This window comes from Camelus dromedarius, chromosome 18, assembly GCF_036321535.1.
Source record: "Camelus dromedarius isolate mCamDro1 chromosome 18, mCamDro1.pat, whole genome shotgun sequence".
In the NCBI taxonomy this organism is placed as follows: domain Eukaryota; kingdom Metazoa; phylum Chordata; class Mammalia; order Artiodactyla; family Camelidae; genus Camelus; species Camelus dromedarius.
In genome coordinates, this window is record NC_087453.1 from 43,830,814 (window position 1) to 43,855,217 (window position 24,404).

The window sequence follows — 24,404 nt, forward strand, 5'->3', positions numbered from 1 at the left end:
CATGGGAGGTTCATCCTGCTGTGACCTGACTGGTTCTGCTAGTCTAGGCACCCTCCCCGTCCTCAAGTTCACCCTCCCCCCAGCACCACTTACTTCAGATGCTTGGGTCTGTGTATTCTGCCCCTTGGTGCCCAGAGCCTAGGTGTAACAACGCCCAGTTGTCCCTTTTGTATTCAGTTAAATCCAGACTCGGAACCTAATTCCTGCTAAAGTGTTGATGACTGATAAGGACAGATCAGCTCTGCTTCACAGATGTTAGTATCTTAATAGCTGTCCCCTGGATATGCAAAGAGATGGAGTGGTCTAGTGGTCAAAAGCTGGAGCCCTGGTCTGAACCCCTTTTTGGCTCAAAATGGAGAGCTGGTACTTGGTGGTGAAGAGATAGGACTCACATGAGGCAGACCACGGCTGTGGAGGAGGGGTGGTGAGTAGTGCGCCCCGCAGAGGGCACCCTGTACGGTGTCAGTGAATGAGTGTTTGCAGAGCCCTTGAACATGTCTTCAGCATCATCCGAAAAGATGGCTCTCAAATGGCGGAACTGCAGCTTCCATGCAGGTAATGCTTGGTTGTTTGTCTCAAATCTGCCCTTATAACTGTTACTCAGTCCCCTTCCTTGCCCAGGTGGCCGCCCCTTGTCATCCATGTGTATAGGGAAAGCCCCTCTGGGCTTAAGGAGCATGTGACATGGTTGACCAGGTGTCCTTCCCTAGCTCTTTTGGCATATCTGCAAGAACCGTGAGTTCTCCAGGATGTTTGCTGTACTGTTCATTCTGAGGTTCCAAGAAAGGGTATAAAGGGGATATCATTTATCCCAGTGTGAAGTTTGAATTCTTCTGTAAAAAAAGTAGAATTGGGCGTGTTTTGACATGTCCCCCAGATTGAAGGGGTGTGTAATAGGGGGTTGTCGTCTTAGCTCTGGTTCTCACCAGTTGCTGCTGTGAACTAGAGGGGCTGGCAAAAAAAAAAAAAAAAAAAAGGAACTCGCCAATGAACCCTATAAGGTTGGACTGTCATCACCCTATTACAGATGAGGAAACTGAGGCATCGGGTACCTTGCCCAAGGTCCCCCCTCCTGTAAGTGACGGAGCCAGCACAGTGTCCTTACTCAGCAGGATGCTGGTGACATTTTGGAGGGATGGGGTGTGCTGGGGGCTCGTGACCCTTCAGGGAGCCCTCACTGCTGTTTCCCCCGTAGGGTCCGGAAGGTCTTAAACCTGCGTGTGTTCGAGGACGAGGGCGGGAAGCACTGGTCCAAGAGTGTGATGGACAAACAGTACGAGGTGCTGTGCGTCAGCCAGTTCACCCTGCAGTGCGTGCTCAAGGGGAACAAGCCCGACTTCCACCTGGCGATGCCGGCGGAGCAGGCGGAGGGCTTCTACAACAGCTTCCTGGAGCAGCTGCGCAGGGCCTACAGGCCCGAGCTCATCAAAGGTAGGGGGCGAGGGGCGCCGGCCGCTGCGGGGCTGGGGGAGGACCGCCCGCCGCTGCGCCGCCGGCTCTCCCGGGCGGGTCGCCGCTGAGCGCGCTGCTTACTCAGGACGGCGTCGGGCCGCGGTGCCCGCCTGTGCTTGTCCTCTGGTTTTTTGGTTTTTTGCTTTTGTGGAGAGGTAACTGGGTTTATTTATTTACTTATTTATTTTAATGAAGCTGCTGGGGATTGAACCCAGGACCTCCTGTATGCAAAGCGTATGCCCTACCACTGACTGTACCCTCCCCGGTGCTGTGCGTGTCCTCTGAACACCCCCATCCCGTCTGCCTATCTTCATTCTTCTGTCCCCATCTGAAATGTCCCACAAGTGGGAGCCCTGTGTCATTCTGAATTTCTAGGAGCCATTTTAAAAAGAAGGTAAAAGAAACAAGTGAAATTTTGTTTTTCATTTTTTAAATATATATATATTTTATTTTTTTTCCAGTTTTCAGTTTTATTAGGTAGAATTGTTACAGTTTGACTGCACATATACCATACGTTGCATGTAAATACATATACACAATATGCTGCACATATTTTTAAAATTTACATATATACACTGTTCATTGTTTCTAAGAACGTTTAGAGCTTTAGCTTTTTAAACTTACATAGTTGTTGAAGGAATAAAGCCAACCACAAAATAATTAATTCTAAAAAATACATACACCCCGCTATTAACAGCAATAGTATTTATAATTGCCAAGGTATAGAAGCATTGTAAGAGTACATCAGCAGATGAATGGATAACGAAGATGCAGCATATATATGTGATGGACTATAACTCACCCATAAAAAAGAAGGATATTTTGCCATTTGCAGCTCTTCATTCACTTTTTTTTTCTATTTCAAAAACCGGAATTTTATAACTGGCATAAACATTTCCATTGCATCAAAAAGAACAAAATACCTAGAAATAAACTTAACCAAAGAGGTTACCTATACTCTGAAAACTGTAAAACATTAATGAAGGAAATTGATGATGATACAAAGAAATGGAAAGGTATCTTGTGCTCTTGGATTGGAAGAATCAACATTATCAAAATGGCCACACTACCCAAAGCAATCCACAGATTCAGTGCAACCTTTGTCAAAGTACTCACAACATTTTTCACAGAACTAGAACAAACAATTCCAAAATTTATACAGAACCATAAAAGACCCCAAACAGCCAAAGCAATCTTTTGTAGGTCTTTTTTTTTGGTTTTTCCTCTTCCTTTTTTTTTTTTTTAAATTGAGGTATATAGTCAGTTTACAATGCTGTGTCAGTTTCTGGTGTACAGCACAGTGCTTCAGTCATACATGGATATACATATATTCATTTTCATATTCTTTTTAACCGTAAGCTACTACAAGATACTGAATATATTTCCCTGTGCTATACAGTATAAACTTGTTTATCTGTTTTATATATACCAATCAGTATCTGTAAATTTTGAACTCCCAGTTTATCCTTTCCCACCCCCTCCCTCCTCTTTCTTCTTTTTGTTCTCTTTTCTTATGATTTGAGAAGGTCCTTTAATATTTGTTGTAAAGCTGGTTTGGTGGTGTTGAATTCTTTTAGCTTTTGTTTATCTGTGAAGCTTTTGATATCTCCATCAAATCTGAATGAGAGCCTTGCTGGATAGATATTCTTGGTTGTAAGTTTTCCCCTTTCATCACTTTAAATGTATCATGCCACTCCCTTCTGGCCTGGAGAGTTTCTGCTGAGAAATCAGCTGATAACCTTATGGGAGTTCCCTTGTATGTTATTTGTTGCTTTTCTCTTGCTGATTTTAGTACTTTCTCCTTATCCTTAATTCTTGTCAATTTGATGACTATGTGCCTTGGTGAGCTCCTCTTTGGATTGACCCTGTGTGGAACTCTCTGTGCTTCCTGAACTTGGGTGACTGTTTCCTTTCCCAGGTTGGGGAAGTTTTCAGTTATTATCTCTTCAAAAATTTTCTCAGGTTCTTTCTCTCTCTCTTCTCTTTCTAGGCCCCCCGTAATGCGAATATTAGAGTGCTTCATGTTGTCCGAGTTCTCTTAAACTGTCCTCATTTCCTTCCATTCTTTTTTCTTTTCTTCTATTCTGAAGTAGTGATTTCCACTAACCTGTCTTCTAGCTCACTGATCTGTTCTTCTGCCTCATTTAGTCTGTTCTTGGTTCCTTCTAGTGTGCTGTTCATTTCAGTGATTTTATTCTTCACCTCTGTTTGGGTAAGGAAGCAAGCGAAATTGCTTTTCAAACTGTATTTCAGTTAGCCCAGTGTATCCACAACGTCCTGATTTCACCGTGTCATCAGTGTTAATGAGATAACTCACGCTCCTTTTTTGTACTAAAGTCTCCGAATCCGTGTCGTTTGTGGTCACAGCATCTGCGTTCAGACCAGCTGCGTTCCGAGTGCCCAGTAGCCAGTGGCCATGTGTGGCTTTCGGCTGGCATTTGGACAGTGTGGGTTTGTGGGAGAATTATGAATTTGAAAGTATTAATCTTTTTAAGAGGGCCCTTCATTTCTAGTCTGTTCTCATGTTTCAGGGGCACGTTGCGTTGAAGCCGTCCTAGTTTGCCTTTCTTCAAAGTTGTTAAGAGAGCCTGTTTTGCCTCCTTTGGTGACACACCTCAGAGTAAGACCTTTCTGAGTAGACCTACTCCTTCCAAGTCTGACTGCAGCTCCTGCTGCGTGCTGTTTTGCAGACACCTAATAGTTGTTAGTAGTTAACTCAGCAGTGTTTCCTGTGCTTTAACTTTCTTTCTGGATTAAACAAACCCAGGTCTCCTTTTTTTGTTTGGTTGGTTTTTGAGGAGGGAGGAGGTACTTAGGTTTGTTTATTTATTTATTTTTTAATGGAGGTACCAGGGATCAAACCCAGGACCTCATAGCATGCAAAGCACATGCTCTGCCACTGAACTGTACTCTCCCCCTCCAGGTCCCTTTTTGACCGGACCTGTTTTCAGCAGTAAGTAATACAAGTTGTGACACGGTTTTGGAGCTCCAGCAGCGCCCCGCGTGGAACGCTGTCAGCTTATCAGAGGCTCATGTTCCAGCCCCTCTCTGGTCTTTCCTTTTGTGCTAATTGTCCTCATACTTGTGTTAACTGTCCATTTGCCAAAAGGACAAGTGGCTTCTATGTTATCAGAACACTCCTGCCTTAAATCACATCCTGCTCTTTACTTGGGGTCCTGGTAAAGCAGAATATATTTACCTCTTCTGGAAACATCCAAGTTTAGAACTCCATTCCCAAGTCTGATCATGGATGTCTCCAGTATTTTTTCCCACCCGTGTCCCCTGGGGTCACCTGTCCATCATGGCTTTGCTGAAAGCAAGTTTCTTCCCAGAATTAGCAATTAAGCAATTGACTGCTTTGAATAATTATTTTTCTTGCTGAGTCAAAGATTAACTGCCACCAGCATTGTCTCCTCCGTTTGTTGTTTGTAGAACCATCCCGTTTCTGAGTAATCACAAATATATTTTAGAACGCACCAAAGCCCCTTGAAGGATGAGCACAAGGAATATCATAAAAGCATAAGGGAGAGTGCTTTCCGTGGGAGAACACTGATGCGGTTAAGGAGTGCTTGAGTGAAAACAAAACCGCTTTCATCCCAGTCCTTAAAGAGGAATGTTTTGTGCATCATTAGGTGCTTTGTGTTCCTATAAACCTTTTACTTTTTGAAAAGTTCTGTATTTTATCCAGGTAATTATATGAAGTGCTTGAAGCAATGTGCCGTAAACAGTATAATTTTATAGTGGATCAGAATTAAAGCTCATGGGATATGATGCATCTGATCATTTTGATGAAAATCGACATAAATTATGCCAAGGGTGTTTTTGTTTTTTTTTAAATTGAAGTATAGTCAGTTACAGTGTCAATTTCTGGCGCACAGCACAATGTCCCAGTCATGCATAGACATACATACATTTGTTTTCATATTCTTTTTCATTAAAGGTTATTACAGGATATTGAATATAGTTCCTTGTGCTGTACATGCCAAGGGTGCTAGTCAGGATTTACTTCCAGCTCCTTTGGCCTTTCAGAGGCGCTCGGCGACCTCACAGTGCCTCACTCACTCTTTCGGCCTTTTCTCTCTTTTACGGTCTTCAGTGGAACAAAGTACAGGGAGCATATTTTTCAGGCTTGCTGTCCTTTGGTTGATGTTGAGATTTTTGGCTTCCAGCTCCAATACAGAAAGGACTGTGTGAGCTGAAGGGCTGATGGAACGCAAACAAACTGCTAAATACATTTTCTTTATTGTAGGATTTTCAGCACCACTTTAGTGACCTTAAGACTTAAAGCAGTTTAATTTGAACATTAAAAAATTTAACCCTAACCCTAAAAATTTAAAAATTTCCCCCCAGTTTTATTGGGATATAACGGACATGTAACACTATTAGTTTTAGTTGTACCACGTGGTGATTGGATGGATGCATGTATGCCGAAATGATCACCGTGATCATTAACCCCACCGCCTCACAGAGTTACAGAGTTTGTTTTCCTGAGAACTTTTAAGTGCCAGGCCCCATGCGGAGTGAACACTCTTCATTCTTTCTCCCACTGAACCCTCACAGCAACCCTGTCCAGTGGGCACGGGGATTACCCCCTTTCTGCAGGTGAGAAAACTGAGGTGCAGCAGAGGAACGTGCGGAAGGTCACTAGCACATAAGTGACAAAGCCCGGCACGAAACCTGCAGCCGTCTCCAGAGCTCACGCTACGCCATACAACTCGCACCCTCTTCACTTGTTGGCCTTTTTGTTATCCTTCTGAATTCAGTACATCTGTGGGATGTTCCTGCTTCTCTGCTGGGCTCGGGGAAATCAGCGGAGGGGTTTTGGACCTCAGGTGGGTCTAGTCAGAGGGGAGCAGTACGGCTTGAGGCCAGGTGGTCCTTCATCTCGGAGCAATGATGTAAATCCATAATTTTAGTCCTGTTCCTGTCTGGGGAGATTTTACTGGTTCTTTCGGGTCATAGTTCTGTGCCTTCTCTGTCCACACTGTATCTGCTGGCCCTGGCACCACGTTCTGGGTGTGCAGTGCTGAGCAGGGGAGATGCCGTCCCTGCTGTCAGGGAGCTCCCAGGCCAGGGGGAAGAGAGGCTGGCGGCACGGCTGTTCCTGCCAGAGCAAGAGGCATGTTCCTGAAGAACCTTGTTTTGCAAAACCCCCTCTGACACCAGGGATCCTGGCAAACCAGTGACGACCTACAGCCGGGCCTGAAGGGAGTTCACATTGTTTTTCATTTTCATAAAATTCAGCCAGAGGGGGAGAGGATATAGCTCAGTGGTAGAGTCCATGCTTAGCACACACAAGGTCCTGGGTTCAATCCCTAGAAACTCTGTTAAAATAAATAAATAAACAAACAAACCTAATTACCTCCCCTCTCACAAAGAAAAACTCAAAAGAACCAAAACCAAAAAAAAAAAAAAAAATTCAGCCGAATGAACGGCTGCCTCCAGTGCTGGGGGCTTTCCTGCCGAAGGCGGTTGGATGCCTTCCACTGTCCCTGCTGTCTTTACCCAAGGAAACCCTGACCTCACACAGCCTCTGCAGTGTCGCACACTCCCTCGGGCGCCAGCTGCCTGTGAGTGAGGTCTCATTACGGGGACAGGTGTCGGGCTGGAACCGTCTGTAGTGCCGGGGTGCTGCAGGCCCTGGAGGAGTGTCTGGGGGTGAGTAACGGGTTGGGGCCGATGTAGTGGTGGCTCGTGTGGGTGGGCTCGTTTCTGACTGCTCTGTTTGGGGCGTGAGTTGGACCTTCTGGACCATCATGCTGATTCCCATCTGCAGGGTTGTTACTCTTGATGCGTGTGCTGGGCTTCTAGGCAGCATGCTAGTTACTTACACTGGAAACATGCCCGCTGGTTTCTCTTCCCCAGTCTCTGAGAGCCTCTTCTTCTGGTGTAATGACGCACAGCACTGGACAGCGGTCCAGGTTTACCTGGAACTCTCCTGGTTTGAGCACTGAGAATCCTACATCCCCAGAAACCCCTTGGTCCGGGGCAAACTGGGGCAGCCGGTCCCCCCAGAAGCAGCCGTGCAGCAGGGAGGTGCCCAGAGCTACCTGAGCCCAGTGGGGTCCCAGTGCATGTGCACAGATGCAGTCCTCTGAGCATGGGGGAGGAGGCGGGGCTGAGGATGCCCATCAGGCTGTCACCTGGGCTGGAGGAACGACAAGCCCTGACCAAGTCCCCAGGAAAGGTGCACACTTCTGCCAGCTCGCGGCACGTGTGTGACAGGTCCAGCAGGATCCAAGAGGTTCAGGGCCAGACTTGGATGGAGGTGTGGAAGAAACACCAGAATGCAGAAAAACGTTGCCTGCCCAACTTGGCAACCTGGTGGACTGGCCTGCTTCCATCTGTTAGCAGCAAAGACAATAGGAAGAGAGATTTAAATTGGGACCAAAAGGATAAGAAAAGATGCAGACTGTAGTATCAGGAAGTGTTTTTGCAGTGTGACCCAGCTGTCTCCCTAGGGCTGCACACCTTTCTCTCTCCCTCCTCCCTCCCCTTTCCTTCTCTCCCTCCTTCCTTCCCTCCCTTCCTACTTCCTTCTTTCTCTCTTTCCTTCTGTCTTCTCCTCCTTTTCTCTCCCTGTCTCTGACTCCCTCTCCCTCCCTCCCTTTTTTTTAAAAATTATTTATATATTTATTTATTCATTCATTTTTTTGGTGAGAGGAGGTAATTAGGTTTCCTTATTTATTTACTATTAGAGGAGGTGCTGGGGATTGAACCCAGGACCTCATGCGTGCTAAGCATGTGCTCTACCACTTGAGCTACACCCTTCCCCCCTCTTCCTTCCCTTTCTAATATTTCTTTTTTTTTTTTTGGATACAGTGAAAATTCACTCTTTTTAGGGCCCATTTCTGTGAGTTTTGACAAATACCTGCAGTTCTGTAACCAATACTAGCATCAAGACACAGAACAGTCCCGACGCCCCAGATGCCCCTGTGCCCTGCTTTGTAGTCAGCCCCTCCCCCAGCCCCAGCCCCAGCCCCAGGAAGCCTGCTTTACATTTGAATAGTTTGCTGCACATTTTGGATGAAGGGGAGAGCTGGGATTTTCAAGGTGGTCAGTCATCCCCTTGGAGGATAAACTGCAGGGACAGAGGCCCTTGGGTGTCCACACACGTACATTTTTATGTAGGTGTGAAGGGACTAAAAGTGAACATCCAGGAGGACACTGGGAAAGTGAGTGCAGAGCGACCTGCAGCTCAAGGGAGTGACCCAGACCGCCCTGGGGGAGGAGGGCCCTTGGCTGGGGCACTTGGGCATCAGGAGAGGACTGGTCAGGGGTGTGTGCGAGCCGGTCCCCAGTGGAGCAGTGAGCATCAGAGTGGTGCACATTGTGTCCATGTGGGGCCTGTGCTGGTCCCTGGGGTTAAGGGGTCAGAATTGGGATGGACTGGAAGTGGGGGTCCAGGTCATTACTGCAGAAGGAGCTGAAGCTTCTGTGATGGATGGAGTGGCTCCTGGTGCAAGAAACAGGCCTGTCCAGTTGTCTTCGTACCAGAGGGCTTGTGGCTTTATGATTGAAACACGCAGAGGTTCGGTGAGGTCAGACCCGGCCTGAGCTGGATTCCTTCCCTCTGCTGTCGCCTCTGTGACCGTCTCCTCACCCTGTTCTCAGGCTGGCCTTGCTCATGATGGCGACGATGCCATCTCTCAGTCTGCCGTCCCGAGAAAGAGAACCAGCCTTGCCTCTGCATTCCAAGCAGAAGTCCTGAAGGTCACACGATTGGGCCAGCTTGAGTCGCACATTCCCCTTGACCCAATGCAGGAAGGACTGTGTGGCTCAGGTCATGGATTTGAGAAGCATGGAGTCAGCCTCGGGGTCTTACCTGGAGTCCCTGGAAGTCTGGACTGTTGGGGAGGAGAGGGATAAGTGCATGCTGGAGGGGCTGCTGGAAAGTGCCACTTGTGTGATCTTGACCTGCCTTGTTGGCAGCCCCTGGGAGGTAGGGTACATAGAAAGGGTGTGGACGGGGGAGTAGGCAGTCCGGAGCACCCCGCCTGCCTGTGGGCGGGGAGGGGGTGACTGTCACACATGTGTGTGCAATTGATAAGGGTGTCACTTTCACTGGTGTCTCTTCTTGGCAGCTGGGAGGGAAGGGCGAGTGGCGTGATTACCCCGAATGCACGTTGGGGCTTATCCTGCTCCAGTTGGCGTTGGCTCGGTGCTTTAAACCGAGCTGGCCCACTGCACACACGTGACCGGAAACTTCAGCTCCCTTGCGCTGTGTGGAAGGCCCTGCCTTTGCATCTGCCGTCACCTTCCTCCCCGCGCTGCTCTGGCTCTGCGGGCACCTTGGCCTTGGCTTTGTCGGGGTGTCTTCTCTGCCCAAGAACTCGCCTACCTTGCCGTACACTCTGGTTGTCTATTGCTGTGTAATGTACTGCTCGCAAACCTAGTGGCTTAAAAATAGTCCTGTGTCTTCCTCACAGTTTTATGGGACGGGAATCTAGGAGGGGCTTGGCTGGGCGCTGGTCTCTGATCCACGTGGTGTTGGCTGGGCTGGGGGGTCTGGTGGCCTCTGTGTATCTTGTCCCTCCTTCCCCCCACCACATCTTACCCTGCAGGGCCCCCCCACATTGCTTGGCTTCTCCCAGCCTGCTCATCTTGGGGTAGCTGGATTTCTGACATGGTGGCTGGCTTCCCCCAGATCAAGAGCTGAGGCCCCAAGAGACAGGAGTGGACGTGCCGGCCCCTTGAGCCAGCCTGGAAAGTGGCCCAGCATTGTTGCCGCTGGGCAGAGCGGTCCCTGAGCCAGCCAAGCTCAAGGGGAGAGTGCAGGCCCATCCTGCAGCAGAAGGAGGAGCAGAGGGTCTGTGGCCCCTGTCACTCCTCCACAGCCCATGGCTCCACGCGCTCAGAGGGCTTTCCCATTCTCTGGGTCCTCTTCAAATCATTGTTTCAGGGGGAAAAAAGCACACAGATTCATCAGTTCTCCCCTCTCCTGCAGAGCGAGTCCAAGGCTAAGGGTGCTTTATTGGACTCCTGGACTGACTGGGGTCAGATGCTGCCCCCGCCCCCTCCCCGAAGCTCCGTCCTTCGGGGGAATGCTGAAGGCACTGGTCAGGGGGAATCGTTAACACTCTCCAAGTTGAGATTTGAGCATGCATTGCTTTTATAGTTATGAAAAACATGAATGTTACACCAGAACTTCTGTTCCGTCAGTTTGTTCAGCAAATCAACAGCTTTCATAGTATTAGAAAGAGCTACCTATGTATTCTCTTCTGGGTCTGGTCTATCGTGGGTGGCAAAAAGCTAGAGAAATATGGAAAGACATTTCTGGGGTGCAGCAGCCCTCTGATGGCCTCGGCTCTTCACTCTGGGGGACACTGTCGCGTTGCAGTCTCCCACAGGTGTGTCGTGCAGAGAGAAGGGGCCAGAAGGAGGAAGCACACATCTAGTCTTTGCTTCACGGTTGGTGTTTAATTTTTACGGATTTAATTTCCTTCTCTTTTTACTACTTAAAGCATGTTAGTGGCGGCATGAGTGAGCTTTGAGTGGAAACCTGTTTTGCAGACTTTGGCGAGGGCTGTGTGATGCCAGAGGCATCATTGTTGCAGTAAACTCAGGAACTCACAGGGGCGGCCAGGCCGACTGCCCCGTGCAGGAGTTTCACATGACGTGGTGGCCGAGGACCCTGAGGTCTCGGCACAGCCTCAGGCATCACGTCCTAGATTTCAGTTACTCTGTGCGTGCGGCACCGCTGGGTCCAGGGAGACAAGGCGGCTCCTTCTGGTGGCTTGGCTGTCCCACCCCTCCTCTTCCTCTCCCAATTCCTACATCCTGCTCTTCCTCTCCTCTGTCCTTTTGTCTAGTTTCCTGAGCTTCCTCCGTATGTCTGGCCATGAACTTCAGGCCAGCTCTTCCTCTTGCCCAGCGGAATCTCTTAGAGCACTTCAACTTGAAGAAATAAAGGCAATTTTAAAAAAGAAGATACAGGTATAGGTGAAAAGAAATTCCTTTCCCTCTTGTCACCATCCGAAGAGATGAAATGACTCAGGGTGAAAGGTCAAGTCTGAATCTTTCCTCAGGGACACAGGTGGAGTTTAAAACCATACTGATTCAGGGTCTGCAAAGTCAGAAACATTGCTAAGTTAGTTGGCTCTTTTTATTTTCTTTAGGCAAGGGGTTTATTAAGCAGATGAATAGCGTATGTGGCATAGTGTCTTAGTCCCTCTCACTTGGAAAAAAATGCAGCCCTGGCAAAAGGCCAGCCCTCAGCCTGCCCTGCGCCTGTGAGCTGAGCGTGGCTGGAGGAAACATCCACCTTGGCTGGTGTCTTGTTCTTGACCTTGACCTGTCGGTTGGCCCAGCATTGTGATACGTTGACCTGTTCATTCACGCGTCTGTTCCCCGATGTGACTGTTCACTCCACTCAAACCTCTGTCCTCACCTTGGCTGTTGACCTGAGAAAATTGAAGCCCTCAGAAGAGAAATCCCATACACCTGCCAGCACCTGCACCGGCCCTCCTTCCTTCTCCATGGCTGACCCCCGTGCCCTCCTCTCTCCAGGACATTCTTCCTGCCCGCCTCCCCCCCGTCTCCTGAGTCAGTTCTTGCTCCCTCCCCTGGGACATCCCCACCTGCTTGCAAATGTAGAGACGCCTCTATTAGCCCTCCTTCCAGCCCCTTCCCCGCTTCTCTGCCCTACTTGGCTGCGCACTCTCTGAAGAGATGTCTGTCCTCACCACCCACCCCCGTCCCACTCCAGCTGGCCTCCTGCGCCCTCCCCTCCACACTACCTGCTCTTGGCGAGGTGCCCTGCCCTCCCCTTGGTGAGTCGGTCCTTGTCCTCAGCTTAGCGGGCCCGTCCGCAGGATTTGGCCCTGCTGCTTCCTCGCTCCTCCGTGGGACGACGGGTCTTCCCTGGGCATCCAGGGCTCTGTGCTCTCCTACTTTTCTTCCTTCTCGGTTCTCCTGGGTACTTCTTCCTACTTCCTTAACTTCGTGACCTTTGAGGGCTCCGGTCTTTGAACTTTTCTCATTTACGGTCAGTCCTTGGGGATCTTGTCCGATCTCTTGGCTTTAAAAGCCGTCTCTTGTGCTGGTGACTCCTGAATTTTCCTTCCGGTCTGGGCCTCCCCAACCCCGCATTCCAGACTCGTCTGCCTGCCCGCCTCCTGGACGTGTCCTCACTGGGGTGTCCAGCTCAGGATGCCCAGCGCTCAGCTCTCCTTCCGGCTTCTTGACCCGAGCCATGTCACCTGTGGGCTCCCCATTTCAGGGGGCAGTGGTTCTAGCCTTCCAGTGGCTTGGGCAGAAAGCCTCTCAACTAAACCAAAAGAAATCTGGATGAAACATTTTTTTGAAAGTCTTTGTATTTTAAACCTTTTATTGATTTAAATTACTTTGAAATAATCTGGACAGCAAAAGAGTTACACAAATGGTCTATTTCCTCCAGCTGTTGTTACTAACATCTTACGTGGCCACAGTACAGTTATCAAAACCAGGAAATTAACATTGCCAAAATATTGTTGAGAAAACTGCAGACCTTGTTTGAATTTCGCCAGCTTTCCCTCTAGTGTCCTTCATCTGGTCCCAGGAGCCATTCCGGAACCAGTGTCGTGTTTAGTCATCGCGGCGCCTTGGTCTCTTCCAGGGTGTGACAGTTCCGGAGTCTTCCTGTGTCTTTTGTGACCTCGCCACTTTTGAAGAGTAACTCACTTTGTCAGTTTTGTGGAGTGTCCCTCAGCGTGCGTTTGCCTGGCGTCTTCTCCCCGTTAGGTTGAATATGTCTCCTTATTTGCCAGGTTTCCGTCGGTCAGGTCGCTCCTTTCTTCTTTGTGGTGGTGGGTGTCGTGTGTGGAGATGCTGTGAGACTATGCAAGTATCCTGATAGTCGGCACCCTCCACCCACTGACGTTAGCCTCACCCGCGGTCTTTGCCAGCAGCAATTATCTGAGTACTTGCCTAATCAGCCCATCTCTCTAAAGGTATGCTGGGCTGCCTGGGAGGCAGGGGAGGTTGTCGGGGTGCCTCAGTTACCTGACTGCGGAAGAAGGAGGTCACTGTGCCGTCTTTTTAAAGTTAAAAGAAGTGAGCTTCCCTTGCTTAGCCAAGGCAGCATTTCATTTTTAGGTAGGAAGGAGAGTTAATTTTTTGCCAATGTCTTTTTCTCTTAGTGTTAACCCGGTGAATGCGTTTCCTGGTCGTGAGCTGTGCTGATTCAGCCTCACTGGTCACTGCATAGTCTTCTTCCAGCACATGCCTGCAAGACAGCTCCCAGGCGTTGCTGTACAGTTTGCGTCTCTGCATTCAAAGGCGAAAGTGGCCTGTGCTCGTTTTGGTATATTCATGTCCAGTTTTTTTATGAGGCTAATATAGCCTTGCAGAATAAATTGGAAGGCTTTTAATTGTCTTCTGTTGGTCTGGACCAATTTAATGAACAGGAATTATCTCTTTTAATAGAACTTGTCAGTGCAGCCCTTTGGGCAGCCTTCCTTAGTCACCACCCTGGTCAGGATCCCAGCACCTGGAACCCTGCGGACAGTTCATTTCCTGTGTCTCCTTTCCAGCTGGAATTTCAAATGTTTTGGAAGAAAGTGTACATATTTTTTTTTTTTGATGATTTAGAATGACCTTTATATCTAGAGTCATAACCCTTTTCTCATTGTGATTTATTAGATATATTTTCCCCTTTTGTTCTCTGATTTTCTAATGTTTTTTTTTTCAGAAAACTGGCTCTTAAATTAATTCATAGACTCTAGTTATTTTTTTGTTTGATATTTCAGTATTTTCCTTTAATCTTCACTTTTAAAATTCTGTACACCTTTTTTGGTGTGTGGTTTATTTGGTTTCTTTTCCAGGTTCCTTATTTTGTTCACCTTTACTCTTATTTTCTAATAGATGCATTTAAGGTCCAAAACTTGAGGGCTTTGCTTGACTCCTCTTCCCCCTACTCTGGTCTGTCAGCAAATCCTGTCAGCCTTACCTTTGACAGACACACAGAATCCAGACACACAGAATCCAGCCTCTACACGGCACCCCCGGCCAGGCTGTCATCACCTCTCACCTGAGTGATCACGACAGCCTCTTCGTGGGTCTCCTGCCTCCATGGCAGCCGAGTGGGTCACGCCCCCCCAGTGATGTCGATCTGAAGGTGATAATGTGCTTTCAAGTCTGGAAGACTTTCAGAGTCACTCTGTCTTCCCAGCAGTAGTTGTAAGAGCAATATGTATATACGTATACGTGTGTGGTGCATGCCACCCTGAGGACTGGGGCTCTGGCCCTGGGGGGCACAGGAGCTGGTGGCAGGGCCCCTGAGCAGAGGCTCCCTCTGGCTGCGGGGGCTCCCCACTCAGGGGAGGGTCAGAGTCTGCAGGCTCAGCGATTTGGATCCACCCTTAAACTCTAAGGCTGCTCCGGCTGTGTGTCTTTTGTCCCTAGAGGCTCTGAGCTGGGTCAGAACCTTGCTGTGAAGCGCCTCCAGGACCACTCTGCTCCCAGGGTGAGGTCTTCTCCCCTAGTCTGTGTCCTAAGCTGTGTCCAGCCAGGCCCAGCGCAGCACACCAGAGGTTCTGCAGTGAGGTTAAGTGACGATATTAATATATTCTGATAATAAAACACGTGAGAAACTCATAATAAAATGTGAACAACACGGAGATGCACTGAATTTAACTGTTAGCCTTCTCCCATGGTCACAGAAAAGCTACAGGTTTAAGTTCTGTGCCATATTCAAGTTCAAAGACTTTCAAGTCCTAAGGAATGAAAGTCTGAAATCAGACCCCATGGCCTGAAGCCGCCCTCTGTGGTTTCTCATTCGGCAGCTCCCGGGGAGGGAAGTCTGGGTTCTTTCGGCAGCCATGTCCTGGTTCTGTCGCACAGAGGTCCGCGTGGGCCCTTCGGGCCTACAGCACCCACTGCTCTCTTGTGCCTCATTGAGGAGACCGGGCAGCCTTCGACGCAGCTACCCCGGCAGCAGGAGCCCAGGGACTATGAGCGAGGCTGATGCTAGGGACAGCCTCGCCTGGAGCCTCCCTGTTATACACGAAGGGTGACACCAACTGCCTCGAAGCTACCACTTTAGAGCATCAGCTCAGACGGGCATTTAACCTCCCAGCTAGAGGTTGATTTTGGTCCTCAACATTTACCATCCGTTTCCCTGGAAGATGCCCCCTAGTCTTAGGTCTTTGATACGGAATTGGGGTGGCCGCTTTGGTGGCGGGTGCCCTCACTCTCCTGTGAGGACGCACTTTCCACCCTCGGCTGCAGGGCCTGTCCCCCAGTGTCTCTGACTGCAGAGTCCAAGGCCCAGGGTGGCTGCTGCCTGGAGGAGGGGTCTCCCTCTGAGGACTGAACTGTTGCAGAGCCAAGCAGAGGCCAGCAGTCAGAGGGGACTTGGGCCTGGGGAGAAGCTGCCAGCTTCCAAGGATTGCTGTTCTCACGGTCCTGAATGTGGGATGGTTCTGACCTGCCTGCCTGGGCCTGGCCCTCACTTTCTGAGAAACTTGGCTGCCGGGGCTGTAAGGGCCTGGAACATACCCTGTTTCTGACAACTGAGTATTTCCCCAGCCAGGTTACTTAGGAAATGCTGTTCCTGTAGCCCGGTCTCTGCTGAAGCTCTCAGAGCCCTTACCTCTGCTTGCCTGGCCCCCTTGAGCTGGGTCTGCCACTGTGTTGGCATCCTTGCCCCAGTGGTGGTGGCCATATGGGCTGAGCCTTCTGGGGAGCTGGGGGCCAGGGAGTGCTCTGACTCTGTAGCAGGGACAAAGCTGTCATAGCACTGTGCCCGCTGGGGCCACACTCCCGCGGGGACCAGACTCCTCCAGCCGACTCGCCTAAGCCACATGCTTATTTTGAGCCCCCCAGTTCCACATGTTTGCTTGATTTCTTGGTTCCCAGCCCGTAACTCCTCGTTGGGGTCTCCATCAGTCACACCCTCTTCCCTGCCTGCCCAGGCTCAGAACAGGTTGCAAGTAGAACCAAGAGGAACCCTGGGTGGGTAGGATGCACTGTGATGGTGGAGGGAGCTTGGACGGGCTGGCCTGAGGCTCTGTGGTGTGTGCTGGGGTCCGGGACCCGTTTGCAGTGGGAGGCCGAGCACCAGCTGGGCCACAGCTGCACTGGGCCGACGCCAGAGAGCAGAGAATACGAGCTTTTTGCTCTCCCCATTTTTCTTCCATAGCATGCTGCTTCGGTTTGGTTTACTGCCCCCACCCACCGCAATTTACCACCCTCCCAATTTGCCCGTATGCTGTCCCTCCCGTTGCCCACCTACCACCGTGGTAGGAGTGACCGTGGTAATGTGACTCAGGTTTCCTGGGCGCTGGCTGCCAGGCTCCAGGCTGGTGCCCTGCCTGGACTAAGGCACGTGCTCCCTCCTCGTGGTGACCATGCTGCTGTTGTCCTAGGGCAGCCAGTGGCAGAGATGCGGGGCACGGTTCCTCAGTGGGTGGTACCAGGCAGTCAGGCGTTGTTCAAAGGGGCGTGGACCTCAGCCTTTGCAGGTAAATGGGACGCTCTGGTTTGGGGCTGGTAGGGGCCTCGGACCCTGTAAGCTTGGCCCCAGTGGGGAGTCTTCCTGCTGGAAACATGTGGAACTTATATTTAAAAACAACTTGATTATATCACCATTGGAGCCCAGATGTAGTTTTGTAGATATGTTTCTGTCTTTTAAGGTGATTTTTAAAAATGTTTTTATTTTCCCTGGCCAGTATCATTTTTCTGGGGGCTTTTACTCTTTGATCTGGGCTGGAAAAAATGTTACCATTTTAAGACCTCTTAAAACATGTCTTTGGATTTATTGTCTGTACAAATGGAAATGCAGATAATAGCTCTGTTCCTAACTGAAGAAAAACAGGAAAAGAAGATAAATTTCTTGCTACTTGGAAAGATAAACACAGTGAAGCATATGCCGTGTGTCCTGGCAACAGAAATTCAAGGTCGGAAATAATTCCTTTCCTCCCAAGTCAGCCTGTGGCTTCCCTGAGGAGAGCAGTGGGTTGAAATTTGCTACTAATTGTAGCCATAATTTTAGCCTGTAATTAAACACACGATTTCCTTCCCAGCTGATGTCTTTTTAGCTATTCTGACATGGATAAAACCAAAGCTCTGAAGCTTTGAACGGCCACTTTAACTTGATAGGAAGTCACTGTCATCTGAGCACACTGGCCGCCCGGTGGGAACTAGATTAACCTGGCCTCGAAAAACAGTGAGCAGCTTGGGTTCACAGTTTCCAGTGCTGCTGTCTGTGCTTGAGAGCAGCCAGCGGTTGGTGTGCCCGTTTTGCTCAGACCTCCATGAGGTTAAGGGTCATTGGAGTAGGTGGGGAGGAGTTGAGGCTCGGGGAGGTCCCCTCACTGCGGCGGGTCTGCTATCCGGGACCCGGGACTGAGCCGCCTTCGGGGAGGGAGCTGGAGGGGCCCTGGTCCAGGCCCACCCTGGGAAGCATTTCTCTTCCTCAGCGTGTCTCCCCAAGGTGGTCCGCAACGGAGAGGATGTTCCATGTGAAACGAGGGCCCCCTGCCCTCGGGTTGGGGACCACCAGAGGGAAGAGCAAAGTAGGTTTCTCTCCTCAAGGGTCTTGTGAGCCTGGTCCCCTGGGACGGTGAGGCAGGCTTGGGGTTCACTGCCTGAGTCTGTGATGTGGCATCTTTGTTCAGGGAGCACCTGGCGGCCCGTGGTTAGGAAGCGTTGCTCTGGTTGTGTCCTGCCTCTCGAACGTGCCTTTTTATGAAGGTGCGAGCAGATGCTGATTTTGCACACTCGTGTGCTGCCACTGTCCACAGATGTGCTCGGTCTCCTTGAACTCTCACCACAACGTGGGTCCACTCGCAGGTATCCCTGTGGGGCAGGTGAGGAGCTGAGCCGTGGGGAGGTTAAAAAACCCACCCAGGCCTCGGAGCTGACTGGCGGCTGGGCCTGAGTCCTGGACCAGTGTAGCCCCATCCCGGGGGCCTTTCTGATTCCCTCCCCCTCCCCTAAGCAGGGAACTCTGACCCGTCTCTGGCCTCCAGGGTGGGAATTCCTCATGGTCTTACTCTGCCGTTTGTCAGTCACCACCGGGTGCCCATCTGTCCCCCACTGGACCCTGGGGTTCGTGTCTGCACCTCTGAACGGGGTCTTCCGTCTCCAGCGTTGCGCCTGGCACTTAGCTGCTGAGTGAAAAGCAGTGAGTGATTTTTAGGCGGGGAGTGGGTCTCACGCTTCCTCTGCACCTGAATGTGGGAGGGAGCAGAAGAGTTCCTGAAGTTTCTCCGATTCTCAGGGCTCGGGCTGTCTTTACTCCGTGGACCCAGCGCCTTTCTTCCTTCTGGGTCCATCAGGCGTGGTGTGCGGTCACCCTCCGCGCCGCTCACTCGAGCAGGTGTTGGCTCGTGTCATCAGCAGCGTTTAGTCCCAGTGGGGCAGAGGTGCTCGGATGGGCAGACTTGGCCTTCTGGTGATTCTGCAGCGTCAGCTCTTGAAGGCTGGGCTTTCTTTGTAAGTGTCAGCGTTTGGGGGTTGATCAGACAGTTGGAGTGGGTTTGGGTGTTAGAAGGTTTGGAATAGGACATAGACAGGCACTCTTTACTAGGGCAGCCCGTGGCCACCTTGACACCATGCCCTGGGGGACAGGATGGTTCTGCTGCCTCACTGGGGAGAGGGCCATGGGGCAGGGACAGCTGAGCGGCCCCTGCTCTGGGCAGTCCTGTCCTGTGAGGAGCCAGGTGGGTGGCACTTGCCTTTTGACCTCACGGTGAGGGTCCTCCCTCCGCACCTGACACTGAGGGGCCTGCGGGCCACCCCCAGGGCAGTGTATGAGGTTCTCCTTGAGGAGACTTCTAAGCTTTCCCTGCCTTTTATATTTAATATGTTTAAGAATCTTAATTATGAAGCATACAGGTAGCAGACATCAGTGTGCTCGCCAGCCCGGTGGTCACATTTGCTTCATGTCTGTCCGATCCCCCACCCCGCTTTCTCTTCACGTGAATGAATGTTGCTTCCAGCTTGTGTCTGGCTTTCATCTTTCCTGCCCATGTTTTTTCATATGTATGTATTTCTCCATAAATGATACAGCTTGTTTTGAGTATCTGAAACTATCATATAAATGAAGTCATAATGATGTGTCCTCACTGCAGGTAACTTCTTAAATATCACATTATGTGTTTGGGATCTGCCGTGTATTCTGTTGAGGAATGAAGGGAGAGTTTATGCAGCATTCCCCCACCGAGGGACAGTCACTTGGGGTCCACTTTTCCTTTTATAAACACTGCCAGAGTGAACACCCTTGAGTGTTTCCTTTCGTGCAAGAGTTTCCAGGGTAGACCTCCCCAAGCGTGATCCTAGGATTGCAGGGTTTGTCCGACTCGCGCTGTACTGAATACAGCACCAAAATGCCCTCCACAGTGGCTCCGCCAGTTTACCTTCTTACTGGTTTGTGTCCTGTGAACCCACATTTCCCCCGACCCTCAGTTTGCAGGTCTCTTCATTCTGCCCGGCCTGAGGGGCATGCAGAGGCCCTCTGCTGTTTGATTTTGCATTTCCCTCCCCCCGGGCTTCTGATCACACTGATCCAGGTGTGCTTTAATCTGAGGTCTCCAGCTCTCGTAACCGTGGGAATTGCTCTTACAGATGGCAAGTTCGGTGCCTACATGCAAGTCCACATTCAGAACGATGGGCCTGTGACCATAGAGCTGGAATCCCCGGCCCCCGGTGCTGCGACCTCCGACCCGAAGCAGGTAAGCCTGGAAGTCAGGTGTCGGCTCTGTCACCTGGGAGCTGGTAACGTCTTTAGGCTTCAGTTTAGTCCCTGGAGCGGTTCTCAGTTTGAGGTAGAGAAAATGCTTCATTGCAGTAACCTCAAATTTATTTTAATACATCCCTCCTCAAGAATGCCCCTGTTTCCCCTGTATTTCCTTAGTGCTGTGACAGGCAGCGACCGTACTCCTGCCTTGCCTCCTCCTGACTCTGGGGTGCACGCACAGTGTCCCCAGTTCTTCGTCCGGGCTGTTCCCGGGGAGGCGCCTTGGCACCCACACGCCGCTGGGGGGCAGCAGAGGAGCGGCACATCTCCCCTCGGCCCTGGACCCGGCTCCTGAGTGTGGAGTGGCTTCGTGGAGTGGGTTTTATCCAGGTGTGGGTAGATACGCCTCCCGAGGTTCTTTGTAAATCCTCATTTTTCTAAGGCAGTGTCTGACCTGGATTTGCTGCCAACTCTGTAGCTTTCAGGAAAAAATTTAATTAAAATTGAGAAAGAAGTCTGTGCTAGTCCTTGTAAGCTGTGTGGTTCTCCATAGACGCTTAGCAGTTCCGAAGGCTTTAATTAATGCACCCACTTAATGGCCTTGGAGAGGCAGGCGGGCAGGTGGAGGGGGGCGCTGAGGGGCCAGTCTGTGCTTCCTCCCCACCCTCTCCCTCCCTTTCTGGGACTCCGTGAAGTGGAATGAGGCAGGACTGGTGCGAGGAGCCTTATGTAAACTTAAAGCTCTGACCTGTTCACAGCCGTCATTTCTAAGGGGAACATAACCTTCCTTTTTTGTTGCTGAGTATTTGGATTGACGGAGAAGCAGGAACATATCTGACGCAGCCGTGCTGGACTTCAAAGGTGATAGTTGAGGTTCCTGGAATTACTGATAACATTAAAGAAAATCACAAAGGAAAAATCCACATGAGAAGTTAAACTTTATTTTGATGTAATTTGAGACTTTACAGACAAGTTGAAAAGACTCAGGGTTTCCACGCGCTCTCTCCCCAGTGCCCCTGATGCGTTGTCTTACATAACCGTCGTCCGCTCCTCAGAACGTCGGCGTCGATGCTGACGTGGTACTGTTGGCTCCGCTACAAACCTCCTTGTAATTTCACTGGTTTTTTTCTAATGTCTTTTTCTGTTTCAGGATGATCTGGGATCCCACATTGTATTTAGTTGTCATTCTCCTTCGTCTTCTCCAGGCTGTGACAGGTCCTCGGCCTTTCCTTGTCCTCCGTAATCTTGTCACTTTCCAAGAGTACCAGTCTGCTGTTTTGTTGAATGTCCCTCAGTCTGGTTTTCTGTGGTTACATTGAGGTTGTGCATTTGACAGACTCATCCCTGAAAACCACCGTCTTCAGCTCGGTTTCACCGGACCCCGTCCTCTCCTGGGACGCCGCCCCCCCCCCCCCCCCCCCGCCTCCAGCAGCTCCCTCTGCTTTTATTCGATCACTGTTTTCTGGTTTTGGTTTATTATTCCACTTTAACTCTATTTGGAGAAAAAATTTTAGTTGAGTTTTTTTCATTCTAAATATTTTTCTAGAAGTCACAGAATAATGCATTAAATCTTTAGGGTCTTCAACCGCTTTGCAGGAAAGCAGTACCCCTTCTTTTCTTCTTTATCATAAAAAGAACTTTTTAACCTCTAACAAGCCAGGCTACCTTGTTAGGACAAAGAAGTCTTTTATTTTTGTTAATTTTGAATTTTTTAGGCCCTTTCTCTCCAAATACATGAATGGTCCAGTGTCAGATTCAGTTATTTGTTCTAGTTAACAGACTCCAGCAGTCTTGGACCCTAGAAACTGCCCAGACCCCCATCTCCAGCTCCAGTAGACCACAAAGGGTAGGCACGGAGGGGCCCTGCTGGTGGCGCTGGCTCTGCCCGTGGCCTGTCTCTGCTGTTCCTTCTCAGTTGGAACAGGCTTCCTCTTTGGACATGTAGCTAATTAGTTTGCTTCTGTGTTGTGTTTCAAAATGCAGGGTCTTTAAACCATCTGAGCAAATGAACGTGTTTGTGTGTTTATGCATCAAGTGTGTTTTTAGTGTGTGAAAGTGTGCTGGGCCCTGAGGGGATGGGGAGGGAGTGCCGTGACCCTGGCCCTGCTCCTAGGGGCAGATTCTGGGAGCGTAAACCTGGAAGGTTAGTAACAGTCTCAGAGGTAAGGAACAGTGTTGACAGTTTAGGACACCATACAAGGCCACCATCTCATTCTCCTCCTTTAAATGCCTTCAGTGCCTTCCAGATGCTTCTGGATTCCAGCAGGAGTTCCCTCCAGTCATCTGCCGCGCTGCGTTCCCAGGCTGCTGTGGCTCCGGCCCGCCTACTGAGCACCAGCTCTCCCTCTGTCCCCACGCTTCACCTCCTCCTGCCTCTGGGCACTGGACTCTGTCTCCTCTGCAGAGGGTGTCCTCTGACCCTGCAGTCCCAAGTGAGCCCCCACTGGCCGCTCTGTTGTTCCAGTGATGTACTTCGCAGCACTGAGCTCCGTCTGTTCCCGTCTGCTTGGTTCCTGATTTCCCGTGTGTCCACCACACTCTGCAAACCCCAGCCCTCCGGGTCGTGTTCAGGGCCCGGGGGTGAGCCTGGCGCGCAGTTTGTTTTGGAATCATGTGTCCTGGGACCGGGAGCTGCGTGTCTGTGAGTGTCCTGGGTTCCAAGGAGGCTGATGCCGCAGCGGGCCGGCCTGGCCTCTCTGGGGGCTGGCGGTTTTAGCTGACTTCTGAGGATGCGAGGGGCTGCGGAGGAGGCATTCTCAGTGGTTCTTTCCAGCAGGGCTAGATTCTTGTTTTTCAGAGCCCAGCGCTCTGCTCATGGGCGATGCAGCTATGCTGGTGGAGACTGGGCTGGTAAGGGTGGCTAGTTGTTGGCCTGCCTTCACGGGGCTCTGCTTGTGTCGGAAGTGGCAGCCCCTGCCCATTTCCCTCGCCGCATCGGCACCCAGTGCAGGGCGGGGCTGTGGTGCAGGTCCCATGATGTTCCTGGCGGAGACAAGAAGGTGGGAGCAGAGCCTTAGTTCTCGCCCTGAGGAGCATCCTTCCTGGGGGAATGGGGTGTGGAAGCAGCTGCAGAAGCACCAGCAGAAGTTTCCCTGTTGCATTTTTGTGGAAGGACACAGTTCTGTGAGGAACATCCGAGTATGACCTAGAGGAGGTGGCTGGTGCGCGAGTTCTCCCGCGGGTGGCTGGGCGTGGGAGGTTTCAGCCCCCGGGCCAGCCCTTCCTGACAGAAACCGACTGTCGCTCTGGTTTCATCCCAGTTGCTTCCTCTCTGTGCGGGCGTCTCCTTGAGTCTCTCCGGCCTGGGTCTGCACGTGGGTGAGAGCAGACGAGGCTTTGCTGGTGAGGAGGGGCGTTCCCTACCTGGGGGCTTTTTCCCGGGACCCAGGGCCCGCCCAGTTCGTGGTGTGGCCATTGATTATTTATAGTTTCATGTTTTTAGTGCGGTTGTGAACCTCACTTAGTGGAAATGCTGGAAGGAGCTGAAAGAAAGGAACCTTCAAACGCACATCTTTGAATTGGTGCACTTGCTTATGGACAAATCAGTGGGATGAGCTGACCACTGAAACACGGTGCCCAAGCTTTTAATTTTCTGCTTCTCTGAGTATCACCCTCACCTCACCTAGAGCTGTCTCCGTCCCCTCAGCCTGGAAACCGTGGGAGGTCTGCGTGGAGACACTGGTGGCTTCTGTGGGGTCAGAGGGAACCATGTTGGCTGGAGAGGGGCTGGGGACAGAGCGCCATCCAGCCTCACTACTGGGACTCCCAGGGACAGGGGTGTCTCTTCAGTAGCACATGGCGCGGGCTGCAGAAGGCAAAGCGGAGGACAGCCCAGGTCCCAGGCAGCAGCCCCGTCGCAGGCGCGGGAAGAGGGGTCTCAGTTCCGCACGGCTGTCGGAGGGGCCGTCTCTGAGGAGCGTTCTGAGTAGAAGGAAGAGCTCTGTTGATGCCCACAGGTTTGCATTTCTTCGCAGAAGGGCATTTATTGAAATGTATGTATTCCCTTTTTCATCCTTTTCCAGGCTTGAGCGCCAGACGCGAACTCCCCAGTCTGTTGGTTTCAGCTCGAGGTTTTGCGGGGCCTGAGCCTGAGCCGGGCTCCAGCTGACCCACTGCAGAGGCTGCCTCCAGGGCACCAGGTCCTGCCCTTCATCAAGTCACAGGGTCATTTTGTCACGTGATTTATAGGACAGATGTCGACTGAGGGGCCAGCTTTGTTTATACGGAAATGTGATTCAGACAAAAGGGGGAGCTTAGCAAGAGCATCCTTGTCACAGAGTTTTTGTGCTCT

General features: G+C 50.8%; 1 protein-coding gene across 2 annotated transcripts in view; it reads left to right on the forward strand.

Annotated features, from left to right (window-relative positions):
* The window catches only part of DTD1 (D-aminoacyl-tRNA deacylase 1), a 122,598-nt gene that overhangs the window by 5,647 nt on the left and 92,547 nt on the right, over window positions 1-24,404 (forward strand). For both annotated transcript variants that reach the window (XM_031434310.2, XM_031434312.2), the window contains exons 3-4: window positions 1,196-1,431; window positions 20,002-20,108. In XM_031434310.2, the coding sequence (XP_031290170.1) occupies window positions 1,196-1,431; window positions 20,002-20,108 (343 nt within the window). The remainder of the gene's footprint in view (window positions 1-1,195; window positions 1,432-20,001; window positions 20,109-24,404) is intronic.